The following is a 15,165-nucleotide window of genomic DNA, read 5'->3' as shown; positions in this document are numbered from 1 at the left end:
TTTTGTCTTTTTTTTTCCAATTCTTGTCAGACAGACAAGAACTGCCACACTGCCCTTCGTGCTGCCTTCCTACAGAGGAAAAGCCAAGTCCCTGAGAAACCTGGTTTGTGACTCTCTATAAAAACTGATGTGGGGGGCTGGTGGAGGAAAACTGGAAGTCTAGAAAATGTAACAGCAGCCCCTACTGTAATAAAAAAGGGAAAGGAGAAGCAACATGGTGTTCTAGACAACATAATCTCATCTAAAAACTAAGAAATAATATTTTGAATTGACATCTCAGGAGTTGCTCCTACTTCTGTCATAGCCCTCATACAACCTTGTGCAAGTCCCTGGGTTCATTAAAAGACATGGATACTCTCATGTACAACACACTAATGGTGAGCTTTCAGCCTCTCGGTCCCTAGCACCTGCAGCTCTATCTCAGGCAGTCAGGCTTTATAACTAGTACCTTTGCAGGAATACTTCAGAGGCAAAGACAACTTGAATTTTGGAAGCATCGAGCATTTGAAAATTCAACTTGTATCTCAGAATTTAAGGCCTTTTCTTAGTATCTCTGTATGTGAATTTCATTATTGACAAAATAACAACTGACCATCCTGTGTTTTAAAGCATACTTCATTTATGCAAATGTCCCTCTACAGAAATAGTTTTCTGAGTGCAAAGCTAAGCTATAATTATGAGAAGCACTCTTTTAAAAGAGAAAAAAGACCACATCAAGAGATGGATAATATCATGAGTAGCTGTAAGTGCCAATCCCTTAGTCGGACTGTTTGTCTATCTGCTGCTTTAGAGAGTCTGTTTACTGCTGTAGTCAAAAGCTGAAAAACTGTGGCAGGTAGCAGATGTACCAATTAATAACCTGTCAAGGCTGACGGACAGAATGAAAAAAACCCCAGCTCTCACATAGAACTCCCATGTGGTTTTTTCCCCACATTTCAGGTCATTGGGGGTCATGAGATACACTCTGTCTCCCTGGAGAGAGATGAAACTGTCTCATTAGCGTCTATCTTTCATGACATTAAGACGCTGCCTTTGAGATGCTAACTCACCTGTTCTTCTCCCAGAATTCTGAAGTGATGAAGCTCTTTAATCAAGGAATCTGGACAGCCAGCTGTTGGAAAGAAACAAAAACAGGCATTTTAGAGCTTTCTGTCAGTGCAGTTTTGGCATAAGACACATACATGAAGAGAGGATAGAACATACAGATTACTTCAGATAAAGAAGATTAGAAAGATTAGCCATGGTTCTGCAGGCACCAGAATGCTGAAAGCCCTCTATCAAATAATCCTTCCACATTTCTGAGCGTGCTACCAAGAACACTTAGAAAGGTTATATTCCGAATATTTTAGCCCTTTTCCCAGAGGACTACAAACAAAAGCAAGATGAAAAGGGCAGCACTGTCTGCCAGATACTGCCAACCCTTAGTGTAAACCATAAAGCCTGTTAAAAGAGGATCTCACATCAAAACACTTGAGCTGCCCAAAGCTGAATTCTGATTCACACACCAGGTTTGGATTCATTTCTAAGCATAATACAGAATTTCTCTGATTCCCTGAAGGATTTCATAGGCCGCACAGATCACTTTAATTTTGGCTGTCATAAATATAAACCATTTCACATATATGTAGTTGTTATCCACAGGTGTTAATACGCAAACCAAGTACACAGGCAGGGGAGTGATTTGCCAGAACTTTGCAGTGAGATTCATGTTCAGTCACTACAGACTTTCACATCTGCACCAGCCAATAGGAAAGAATATGTCTCGCTATCTGCCGTGCACTTTACTGACCTGTTCAGACTCTGAGTACCTTCCTGATGATGAAATCCAAGGCTGTTGTACACCACTTTCGTACATTACCAGACTAATTTCTGACAAGGGATGAAAGTGCAGACTGTGAAAGCAATCTGGGCTTTATTCTTTTTACCATAAATTGAAGCATCTGCTGTTGAACAGAGAAAATTACTTATAAGGAATTAAAAGCATAGTTCTCTGCAGAACATGGGAACTATGATCTTTAACAACCTGCTTTTCTGCTGATGCAACTACAAATAGTTACCTGTCAGTCTTAATGACTGCCGTTAAAAGGATACAAATGAATTTGGCCATAATTGTCAGGAAATCTCCATCAGCACTGTAGCTTTACTCAGAGCCAATGAGACATAGCCTATACTCACAACTTCTGTTGGCATATCTGTCTTATGGATATAGAAGGAAAAGCCTTTGCACTTGAAAGTAACATAACTAAAAAGGCAAAAAACACACCATAGACACAATTATATTAGTACAAGTCTTGTACTGGTATAACTTTTTCTACTTAGGGAAGAGAGTTAAATGATATTCAAATCAGCTTCTTGCTGGTAAATGTTTTATCTCCATTTAGAGGAGGTACAGGTGGAGAATGCACCATCTACACAACTTCATCAGCAAATCCTTACAAAGGTAGACAAGTTTTAAGGTGGCCCAGGTTTAAGCATATAGTAAGAATTGTCTATTAACAACTTCTCTTATTAAATATTAATATTTCTTCCCATTCAATAAAACCTATGATATCCTTATAGGCTTCTTTTCACCCACCTCTTCCCTCCTCTTGCACACAAGGATATTCACATATTTGAATGTGTTTTAGCTCTTAGTGATTCTTTGTTAATGCGTCTTTATTCTTCTCAACCTGTAGGACCACAACACATGTATCACCTTTAATTTTCTCTTCTTATTTTCTCCATGCTTAGGTTCTCAGTGTTTATTCTGTTTCTTGTTCTAATGCACTTAAAGTTGTCCTTGCTACTCCTACAACAGAATCACTGCTGCACAGCATTTTTCTGTCCCTTTGACTGGGTTTTACACCTCCATCTTCCAGCTCATCCAAACCGTGAATGTATCAACTCTGTCTCACTAATTTCTTGACCTGAGGCCTGACTTGTAGTTCAGAGCTGTTGTCTTCTCTGTGTTTCAAATTAGAATTTAATGTCTAAAATTGATGTTTTCATTATGAGGGTGGTGAATCACGGGAACAGGTTGCCCAGAGAGGTGGTGGGTGGCCCATCCCTGCAAACATTCAAGGTCAGGTTGGACAGAGCTCTTTGCAACCTGATCTAATTGAAGATTGTAGGGGGGCTGGACTAGATGACCTTTAAATGTCCCCTCCAACTCAAACTATTCTATGATTCTATGAAAAACATGCATGTTCAAGTGTTACTAGTCATCCACTGCTGCATCCTCTTCCCAGTACAATATTTTGTATAGTCTATTTTTCAGAGACTTGCCAGATTAATTTTCAATCTTTTCATAGCTCAGACTTTCACTGGATCCTGCTTAGCTGATTATACAACAGATCCTAAAGTTACTAGCAAAGAAGGAGAGAGAGCTTAAAAACTCTGTTACTGTTGGCATGATGCTTTCCAGCAATGAGTTCAGAAATGTCAAATGCATGCAATATTGAATCGTACTGACACAACAGTCTGCTGTCTGTAAGAAGTAATTTCAGATCGTCACATTTCAGAAGCAATAATTTCAAGAAAAAAAAATCTTCCTTTTCTTTTCTTCTTTTTTTTTTGTATTGGATGTATTTCTGATGCTTACTATCTCTACTTTAATTTCTTCTGTTCTGTAAGTGGACCTTTGTAAAACATGGTATAACACTGTAATCTATTTTACCACGTATCTGTGAGTTTTGAAAAAGTCCTGGATTATGTTAAATTCCTGCGCTCTGACTAGAGACAAAGGTACCGGACAAATAACCATCACATAAATAAAAATTAAAGAGATTAAAACAAATACCTATTCTGCTAAAATCATTAAGAACTATTTGTCATCTCACCTATGAAATCGTCCATATATCCATTAACATATTCCTGCATATGAAAACACATGTGACAACTTGAAAATTATTATTGCACAGCACTCGATGGGTTCATTGACAAACTGTACACACCAAACAGCTATAGAAAAATGTATTGATAAATCTCTGATGTGCAGCTAGCACATGCCAAATGACACAAATAATCTGCACTTTAGAGATTTCTGTTATTTTGTATAGAATACTTTGAGGATCAGTTTTTATGCCCTCTGTAGTACAGAACCCCTTATAATCAGTAGTCTCAACAATTACTGAAACTTTCCATTTCCCTCTTTTGAAATATTACTTGAAAAGTGCAAGCCTTCATGAAATTTTCACAGACAAAAACCAAATCACAGGAATATTAAATAGATCAATCAATAATTACACATAAGAGTGTTAAAAGGAAATGATGCAAAAGCATGGACAATTGCCTTTAATCAGAAGCCAAAACTCAGGATTGAGGACATCTGCAGACTGATAAAATGGCAGCTAAATTGCTTATTAGTTCCCTCTTTCAACTCACATTCAGACCTATGTGTTTCATATGTCCTCAGCTACAATGACTGTTACGGGTTTCTGCTAACTGTGAAGGCAGAGCAAGATGCAAGAAATATAAAACTGATGCAAGTATTTAATATTTTTATACCACTTTTTCCTCTGTCATAGCTCCATTGACCTCAAAGCAATCAGATCCATAAAACTAATGTGATGTCTTAGGAATGAGTCCGAGTCTAAGCAGGAAGCTGAATTATGAAGGGATGACACCCAGTTAAAAGCACCAGCAGCTTTATAAACTCACAACAAGTAATTTCTTTGTGTCTATTTAAGTATTTATTACTTATATTAAATGTAAGCATATTATTTGCTTCTAAATGTTTAATCATATCCCAGATTACTTGTTTGAATAATTTTGTTCTTGCTTGATTCCCATATTGATTTACTATTTAACTCCAAATGATGCACCTAGGAATGAAAGGTGTATTTAAAGTTATAGAAATTTGCAACTGTAAATTTACAATTTATGTTCTGGTATTCTCTTCATAAAGATACTTTTAATCTGTGAGAATATATATCTCACAGAGAAGAATAAAGAACCAAAATTTAGGAAGGACAGTTTAATGCCTCCTAACATCATAAATTCTTTGATTTCAACTGCTCTGAACAAACATTTTCAGCTACACATGTAATTAAACTATGATTCTAACTACCATCAATTTAATTACCCAAATCTTCACATATTTTTTTCTCAGACAGAATTAGCTTCTGGTTTTGTTTTTGCTTAAAATTGTCACTCTGTATGGAGAACTTATGTTCTCCAGAGAGAAGGCAATTGAAAAATTAAATCAACCCTTTAATCTTGCATAAATTGGCAAAATGAAAGCAAAAAAATGACTGCTGATACAAATACAGCCAACTGAGAACTAATACAAGTGTCAGGGCTGTGGTGGTACCACCAGCCCTGACTTTCCCAACCTAGGACTCCATGTCAGCCCCTGACTCACCCTCCTGCACCAGGATTCATTTCCAGTTCCCCACAGCCCTGCCCTCCCCGGCCATGGACACCAGGGAGGTGCCGAATGTCTGGGGCTGGGGCTTTACTCCTGTCTGCCTGCACTGGATGGAGGCACTCCGGCTGAAATTTAGCCTCAGAGAATCATAGAAAATCATAAAATTGGACTTGATGATCCTTATGGGTCCCTTCCAGCTCAGCATATTTTGTGAAAATGTCTTCTCTGACCATAGTTACAAACATATACATCCCCACTGCAGGATTCTGTGCTACATATTTTACCATACATTTGCAGCATTATTTTGTGATTTGCATTTTAAATTTCATCTTTCCCCAAATGGTATAGTTGGGTGAGATTCAATGAGCATCAAAATGTTGGCTGTATGAATCTAATATCTTCTTTATCTATTCTTCTATATCTAATCTTGCATGCTTCCTTTTTAGCCAATTGAAGGAATATACACCTTCACAGGGTAATTCCCATGATTAAGACAAGCACAAAAAAAAGTATACACTTATCTCCATTAACTGAGTAGTCTAAGGTGTTTTGGCAAGATTTACAAAAGTAACTTTTAGACTTTTTAAGTTATATTATTTGAATTTCACCCAACAGCTGCAATCCCAATCACTTCCACATGTTTAACTTTGAGCATGTAAATTTTGCCTCGTATTTAGCTTCATGTAAACTGAGCATTTACATTATGGACACAGCACAACTTCCATTTCTCTCACTTAGAATTTATGTCTGTATCAACACTCCTTAATTCTGAAAAATACATCCTTTTGTGGGCTCTGAACACAACCATGTATGAATATCTATCAGTGTCCTTCAAAGGATATCTTTTCATAGTGCTAATTGCTAAACCAAGCTTGCAACTGGAAAATGTTTCAAATACTTGAGAATAACCACTTCATGCTTAGAAAATTAATGGGTTTGTTGTTTTTTCTTTCTTTTCCCTGACTTGAGCATAGATATGAAAAATGCTCCATATTCAAAAAACATAAGCCTAAAAATCTGGAAATGCAGCACTTTAATGGTAGGACTTGTAATATAGCAACAATTTTATATATATATATATACACACACACACACACACATATATATGTGCACACTGGCCTGCCACGCATGCATGGCAAGGAATGGTGGCAAGGGAATCCAAGGGAATCCTGCAGTTCAGAGGTGTTTGTTATAGCAGGTATCCATCCAGAGCACAGACAACCTCTAGCTACAGTGGGACACATTGTTTGGGACTCCATATGCAAGGTACATGTTACTCAACACAGCACAAAGCAGACGACTCCATTGAGCGAGCAGGAATGGCAGGAAGAGCACAGCTCTGCACTGTGTATATCAGTGGGAATGAAAACAGGGTGGTAAAAAGATAGAGTCAGGCTAGACTTTTACACAAAACTTAACAGGTTTAAAATACCATCATTAATATGAATTAATTTGTTACATCATTTTCCCAGTCTCTTCCAACTTGTTCAGCTAATTGGAATACCGTTGTAAAAATCCACACCTTTCTGCTGTGTTTCTTCCAGTGAAAAGCAATCCTATATTGGTGACAGTGCAGTCATTCTTACAGGAACTGAAATGATTTCAAAGTATGAAGTGACTTCACTGTGCTTGTGTTAATTAAATATTTGGGTGTTTCAGGTGACCTTTTCTCATTTTTGATGTTATGTGAACGTGAACAAAACTAAGGAGCATGTCTGGAATGCATAAATATTTTCTTGAAAAGAGAAAAAGATATGAATATCAAGTATGTCATTTACAGAATATAAGCACATAAACCTATCATGCACTGCTTGTGCATTGTGAAAAGATGTAAAAGTATTTTCCCACAGATCCTACAGAAGGGTATTACTATAGCCATTTTCACAATTTTTTTCACAACACTCATGAGCAATACTTATGTAAATAGTAAATCATTGAGGATTTTTTTTCTCTGTTGCTACCCACATAATTTGCTAATGTAGACAAACTTAGAACTTCATTAATTTGTAGATTTGTAGTTACAGATATCTTCCTCTGTATAAAAATATTTAATTTTTAAAGAACAAAAGGTGATAGAAATGTCCTGTGAATAATTTTTCATCTCAAGTCCCATGCCTTACACTGCAGGTCTGAAAATGCAGAGGATTCACATGGGCACACAACTTTATCTGGAAAATCAATTATTGCTAACCACCATTAATCATTAAATCATATATCAGAGTCAAAAACCCTCTCATGAAATCAGTTTGTAATCATGAGGTTAAAAAAGGCCTTCTTTATTTTCCTTCTGAATTCTTAATGTTGATCATACATTCAAGCTGCATTTACAAACAGAAATTCTCTGACCCATTAACTCATACTTCTGCTTCCAATACCCATTTTGACAGTCTACTGTGATTGGGGTAGGTTCAGTAATCAAGTATTTTTTCCCTAGAAAGAAAACCAAATGACTCTGTTCAACCAATGCACAGTGGTTATTCCTTCGCCTTACCTATAGGTATTAGAACTTTCCTCAGCAAGTATAATATGTCTTAGGTATAGATCTATTTCAAAATGCTACAAGCAGCATTCAGCAGGTTGGAGAACTAAAGCATCTGATGATTTATATCCTGTTGACTGCAGTCAGTATTGTGTTTGCAAATTGTACCCAAATATCTTGTATTGGCCACCTTACAATTGGTGTAAAAATTATATATCCAGTAAAAACAAAAAAAAGAAAGTAAAAAATTACATGGGATTCTTTACTTGTACTCATGCTACTTTGATAACATCAGTTTGCGGATAATATTTTTCTGTATAGTAATCTAGATAAGTAGATAGCAAGGTAAAACAAATATATGCCCAAAAAGAGGCACATTAAAGTGCTTTCTTTGGAAAAAAATAAAAAAGAAGATTTTTTTCAAAAGTAAGAAGTTTTGAATTCTGTCCTTTCAAAGACAGCAGGCATGTATTTAAATTGCAAAGCTCAGCTCTGCACTGAATCAGAGATGACAAGCAATACTTGCATGTGGTTTCTGTACCGAGAGGTCAACATGGTGAAGGTCTCTCCTCCACGTCTTTAAAAATCTGTCTGAAACTACAAATGGCAGGGCAGCTCTTCAGCTCAAGCAAACTACCATAGCAACAATTAAGTCAATGTTGCTTACCTGTATCCATACTAGCAAACAAATTGGCTATGAACACAAAATGCAATACTTTGTTAGAAAGACCCTGTGCCAGTAAAGGGCAAATTCAATTGCTAATTTTTCAAAGGTCAATCTGCAATAAGAAACCTATTCTCTTTAAAAAATGAAACACAAAACTAAAAAACCCTAAAACAATCAAAAAACCAAACCAACAAAAAACCATTTTCTCCCGATTAATACCCTGTGAAACAGCATGATGTTAATTTTCTTTTTTTCTTGATTGAATTCTGACAGCTGAAGGCAGTAAAAGGACCTATACAGTATTCTGCTACCAAAAAGGTTGCTGAAGCTAATAGTCAAGAAAATTTCATGAAAGCTTGATTGCCAGGACACAATGCTTGTCCTATTCCAACCAGTCACCAGAAATGTTAGTTGCCCAGATGATTAGGTTACAACTTTGTGTGCTCTTAAATTCAAAAACATCCAAAGACACAAAAGGTATTTTTTGCTTTCAAGAAGTACTTTTGAAAGAATGTCACAAAGGGACTGCAACAGAGTTGGGAAAGGATCACATAAAGTGATTGTAGCAAATTCTGCTGGCCTGGCTTTCTCACATTGCACACAAATCTGGCCTTCACTATGCTGTTACTCACTGCTTGTTTTAATGATGCTTTAAAGCCAAATGACTAGAAGTAATGAACCACATTAGCCATTTTCTACTAAGGTCTTTCTTTTAATCTTTACCACAGAAAATATCAGCAGGAATACTGACCTGCTATTTCAGTTTAGAACCTGATTCCTTGCTTCCTTTTTGCATATTTAAAATAACATTTAAACCACAGTTGAACAAGTACTGTTTAGTCACATCAGCATTCAAATCTTGAATTGCACTGAGTTCCACAATGCCAGCAAGTCACTGCTTGTTATTTTTGGCAGTTTCTGTATATTCTGCACCATTATGTGACAAACTGTTGAGTCTGTCAGAAGGGGGAAATTTTCTAAAAAAAAAAAAAATAAAAAAAAATTCAGTATTGCCCAAGAGACTAAGACTTCAGGGTAACCCTGCAATAGTGCAAACATATTTGATGAACAGTCTGTACCATCTGCTTGCTTAATATTCCAGTTTAAATTATAGGTGTAAATTCACTCATGCAATTCTCGGTAAAGTCAGTGAATACCAAACTCATGCAACTCAACAAATTCCATGCTGTCTATCTGTAATGAGAAATTGAGCTATGACCTTTACTGCTCAAATACAGTAGCTCCAGAAGCAAAAATAAAAAGGAGACGTTGTTCTTTTCATGGAAGTACTGACTATTGTCAAATTAAATTTTACAGAAACATTTTTTAATGCTTCTCATTTAACTGAAGTTATTCCTACACTTTCTTTATAACATCAGAGAGAAAATCAACAAATCTAAGGCTCCTACCATAACTAGGTGATTTTTTTTTCCATTGAGATACAACAGAGTTGTTTTAAACTTCTTTTGGAAGACTCATACCTTCTGCCATAAAAACCTTGGAAGTGAAAATCTCATTGCAGAGATCTGGGCTGAAAGGAGGTCTTCATTCTCAGTTTGCTGGGTTTTTAGCTCAATCAGCTCAATTCATGAAAGGTTTTCTTATCTTTTATTCAAAAAGTAGTTGAAATCTCTAAAGCAAACTCTGTTCTCTCAAATTCCCACCTTCATGCTGGCACTGGCCTTTGATGATGATCAGTACCTTTGAGAAGGGAAGTGAGAGGTCAGGAGCTTTCAGCATGTGGTGGAGACTCTATAAGAGAAGAGATTGTCTTCTCAGGGAAAATCCAACCATCCCTGAATAAAAGTCAGAAGTAACTATAGAAGAATTTCATTTGCCAGTTACCGAAGGGTAAATCTTTAAAAGACTGCAATTTCTAAATACCAGAACTAAGCAGGTACAATACAGAAAATGCTAAAAGGTTTCTAAGCTGAAATTAAAGTTCACACAGCCATGTTTCAGCTGATGGCTCAATAAGAGAAGTATATTCTAAAGTCCAAATGCTGAGAATCAGACTTGGAGAGTAAATATTTCTTCTTTTTCCTTTTAAAAGTTGAATTAAGGAAACTGTCCTCCTATAATTTGGGAAATTACAGATAGAAAGAACAGTTTCATCAATTCATATTGCAATAAATTTCCATCTCATTTGTATTTTACTAAGGGAGGTTATTACACTGACTACATAATGTAGAATAAGCCTTTGCACCATCAAGAAAGTTGTGGACAGGTGCCAGAGAACAAGTACAGTTTTCTATCCCTTTAATTCCAAAACTAGCTTTTAAGGTTATTCAAATGAAAATTTTAAAGGTTATTTCCTGTCCCCAGTAAATAAAAATCAATATGCCAAGCTAAAAAATACTCTGACAGAAAACCCAATATGCACACATGTTGGTCTCACTCTCTTACTCACACACGCATAAGCATGCACAAAATTACTATTGCAGAAAGGACAATAGCAAACAATATTCAGTGACCCAGAAACAGCAATGCTTTTCTTTCTACTTTTTCAATTCTTTTTTTTCCTGGGATATGACATCATTCTGTATAAACAGTATATAAAAAATGCTATTCCTTTAATCTGTGCAGCATTTACAAGACTTCAACATGAGCCTTTCACTGAGAGCTTAGACAAATATTTAAATTGCTACATAAATGACTCAGACTGCAAGGCAAGCCCAGGCTACTCTAAAAATAAATGTTCATGGACAATAAGCCCACCCAACCAAAAGAGAATTCTAAAAAGCCATAGAATATATTATGTCTCTCAGAATAGTACATACAATAGACATATCTGGATGAATGGCTATGATTTTCTCTTCTTCATACGGATTTTATGACAGAAAACCATTTCCAGAACCATAAAGAATGAAGCAATTGTCTAAAAGTGACCTGCACTCTCATAATGGAGTTCAAATCTTAATTGATACCTAATTGTAATATTTTTCTTCCTACTTTGCAGCAGCAATACATGTGTGCATATCTTGCTGTTCTCTGTGAGTAAACGTGGTAAAGTTCCACTTATGAAATGAGGATGGTTTTCACCTTAATCAGATCAAATTAGGGCAGGTGGCAACCCTGCAGGCAACATAATTATGAAAAATGCCTGTGCTCAATACAAACTGTCCATCCAGTCTTGAGGTCTAATAGGACACCATAGTACAATCTTTTTATATTTTACTGTCAGCTCAGAAAGCAGAATTCCACTGAGGGGGGACAAATAAGACATATGCTCTTCAATATTTGCTCTAACATAAGAATGAGAGCGTTCCTGAGAGTGCAAAAGCTGGTTTGGGAGGAAAACTAAAGTCAAATACAAAAGAAAAAGAAATTAAGTTGCTCTCTAGTCAGGTCTAATTCTAATAACATTGTGTGAGACAGGCTAATCCTGCATTACAAACAGTGATTCATGTTTCTACTATAAAAACACCTGACAGGCAGCCATAAATACAAGAGATCATGCTGTCTATTCATCTAACAGAAAAGAATTGGAATGACCTGAGAGATTCCCCAAAGAGAAAGTGTTAAGGATTTTTCTGATTTTATATTGTTATACTGGCCCTATTCTTGAACAGACCACTCGTGATGAATAGCTGGCAAAACACCTTTGAAACAAGCTGAAAATTTAATGCAAAATTCTACTCTACATTAAAGGGATAATACAGCCAGGTTCATTTAGAATATTACTCCTCTGAAGACACCCCAAGCACTACAATAACAAATGTTATATCAAAGATGCACTCAGCAACAAATGCAATATGAGTCTCTGCAAGGCGATTTTTCAGTATGTCAGAATTATAATATCACTCCAAGGAAACAAATTAAGCAGCACAAGCTCGGCTGTTGGGATCACTTTATTAGCAATACAGTGTTTTCTCATAAAGAAGGCTTTGTTTTGGATCTGTCAATGAGATGGTCTATCCATTTTATGGTGCATGACAGTATTTGCCTATGAAATAAACAAAACACTTTAACATCCGTCTCTCTTTCTGCAACACTTCAGAAAAAATATTTAGAATAACAAAAAAAATTCCTAATCATTTTTGCTCTACAGCTGAGGTCCAGTTCAGTGTGGGTTTTTATAATCAACAGGGATAAACACTTTAATCACAAGGGATAAAACTGGTACACTACTGCCAGTGAAGAAATACTGAATGATTTCTACTTGGTGGAGAAATATCTATTTTTAAATACCCACAGGTTTCTGAAAAATATTTTAAAGAATTCTGCTCTGGATACAAGAACTGATCTAATTTTTGCCCTTGTATATAAAAGAGAAAACAGTTCTTGCTAGGTGGACAGGCCTTTTCAATGGGTCAGAGAAGGATGCTGTGCTAGCACTGTGATCATAAATTTCCAAGACTGTCACAATTTGCCTGAAGCTCAGTGGCTGCACAGGACTGGGAACACAGTGAAAATGGATACACTTTACTATGTGCAGGGCAGGAGAGAACCCCCACAGCTCAGTGTTATGCCATCAGACTCATCGGTATGCTGAAGTGAATTAGTGCAAGCAATTTCATGAGATTATGCTAGCAATTCGGTACAGAAGAGCTGCCACACCACACTACCGGATTCTCCTTCTAGTCTTTACTTACAAGGCCATGAATAACTTCTGAGTTAATCCAGAATAACAGAATCTATCCTTGATCTTTACCACCTTACAAAGAGATATGCTACACCTAGTCATTAGCTGGTCTTGTCTAATGTTTTTTTAAACTAACAATAATTCCATTAGCACAAGTCCAATGTATCGTTATTAAATCAGACACTCTATATGACACTATTTCTTCTAATATTTGAATTACTTCCCTATCTAGACCATGCTCATTTTTTCCTTTACTTTTTTTTCCTGTATTCTATTAACAGTACAGGGTTCCTAACCTGTGAGCCTGAAGACAGAAGAGACAGGTATAGGACCAAATCTCCAACCTTATTAACTGCATATATGAAACCCCACAGGGTTTCATATATGCAGAGAGTTGCAGGGGTGTACATACAGGTTTTTTCCCCTCCCTTTGTAATGGGTATTGCTGCATCGATCATTTCCAATCACGAAAGAAAAAAGTATCTTTGAAAAGTTATACTAGTGGGATTCTACAGTGACATAGTTTGGCACTATGAATGCTGATGTAGACACTAGAAGTTGAGACTGGAATGTCTCTGACCTTGATGCTAACACTTAAGCAGCTTGATAAGCCAAGTAAGAACTGGTGTCCCCTCACAGCCCACTCTCCTTCCCACATGTACAGACTCCTCTTTGCTCAGTGACAGAGAAGCGGAGCTCAGACATGAGTGTCCTCTGTTTTTATTTTCCTTTTACAAAATGGAAAGTCAAGTTACTGAAACTAATGATAAGGTTCAGTCTCTTTTTTTTTTCCTCATGTCATTAAAATGCTCACTTGACTTTGTTTCATTTCAGGAGATCACCGAGTTGCAGTTGTAAAAAATAACAACACTAGGTCTCATTGCCTGCACATTTACCTTTTGACACCACATTAACTATTTTTCTGTAAAGTACTTCTAAGCAGTCATTTATATGTTAAGTACTGAACTCTGTATCACTTCTGTCTTTCAATATTACACTGCTTGCTATGTATTTTCCACTCGTGTCTGTTATGTCATGGATCAGAAATTCATTCCTTATACTTCTGCCTGGCTCCAGAGTACCATCATGCATGAAATTTCAGAGACACTTTTTTCCTGACTGAGAATTATTGGATATACAGCTATAAAAGCATACATAAAAGCTAAAAGCCCTTAGAAATACTTGGAGGGAAAACAAAACATCCCTTAAGCATCAAATTGGTTGAAAATTCTTCATATTGCTCTCCTATACCACTTCCTGCAGGATTTGCTTTTCTATTGCAGCTTAGCTCTTATCTGCTTCAGGAAAAAGATTATCAATTATGATAAATGATTCTGTATGGCAGGATTTAGACTCACACTACAGAAAACTACATCTAATGAGATTATCTGATTCTTTTTATAAGGATCAATAATTTATTTATAGGCAGGGGCCTCAAAGGTTAATTTCTAGTGCTTTACTCACCAAGCTATCCAGCACTCAAATGACTTGTAAGAAACATACAATCAGAACCGGCTAATCCACATCAGCTTGTTTAAAAAAATTGTCAGATTAACAAATCAATGATACTTACACACTATGAAATTGGTTTCCACTTAAAAGCTGACTGGATTTACACAGTTTACATGCAGCACAAATCCTGTTTTCATGTAATTTAGCAAGGATTCTGGGCAAAGTGATTCTTCCCTCTCTTGTCAATTTCCAAGACACAAACTGGCCAGCAGAAATCGTATTGCAGTTTGATGGATGTCTACTGAGGGAAACAGGGGAGGACGGAAAAAGAGCAAAGCAGGATTTTTGATGCTTGGCTACAGATTGCTGTCACTGATCATTTTCCTGTCTCTGCTTTCACTTGTGACTTTCCATTTAGAGAGTTTTTCCCTGCTTTACTGGTTATGCCGAGAAGTATGCCTTGCCTAACATTGATGCTACATTCATGCAACTATCCATTGCGGAGGTTGCTACATGCATGTTTTTTTCACCCATTTCTCCACTTCAATTCTACTCACATCTCTTACAGTCATTAAAAGAGAGTCAACAATGTGGCTGCTGTCAAGCAGTCTCTGGCATTGAATGCAAAAATAAAC

At 36.5% G+C, this 15,165-nt stretch overlaps 1 protein-coding gene across 5 annotated transcripts in view; it reads right to left on the bottom strand.

The window, feature by feature from the left end:
• The window catches only part of PRKN (parkin RBR E3 ubiquitin protein ligase), a 726,716-nt gene that overhangs the window by 133,261 nt on the left and 578,290 nt on the right, over positions 1-15,165 (bottom strand). For all 5 annotated transcript variants that reach the window (XM_027686963.1, XM_027686956.1, XM_027686979.1 and 2 more), the window contains exon 8: positions 1,050-1,111. In XM_027686963.1, coding sequence (XP_027542764.1) covers positions 1,050-1,111 — 62 coding nt within the window. The remainder of the gene's footprint in view (positions 1-1,049; positions 1,112-15,165) is intronic.

Source organism: Neopelma chrysocephalum, unplaced genomic scaffold (genome assembly GCF_003984885.1).
Source record: "Neopelma chrysocephalum unplaced genomic scaffold, ASM398488v2 Primary Assembly neopelma1_23, whole genome shotgun sequence".
Taxonomy (NCBI): Eukaryota; Metazoa; Chordata; class Aves; order Passeriformes; family Pipridae; genus Neopelma; species Neopelma chrysocephalum.
Note: the sequence above shows the minus strand (reverse complement) of the source record. Positions and strands in the feature narration are given on the sequence as shown.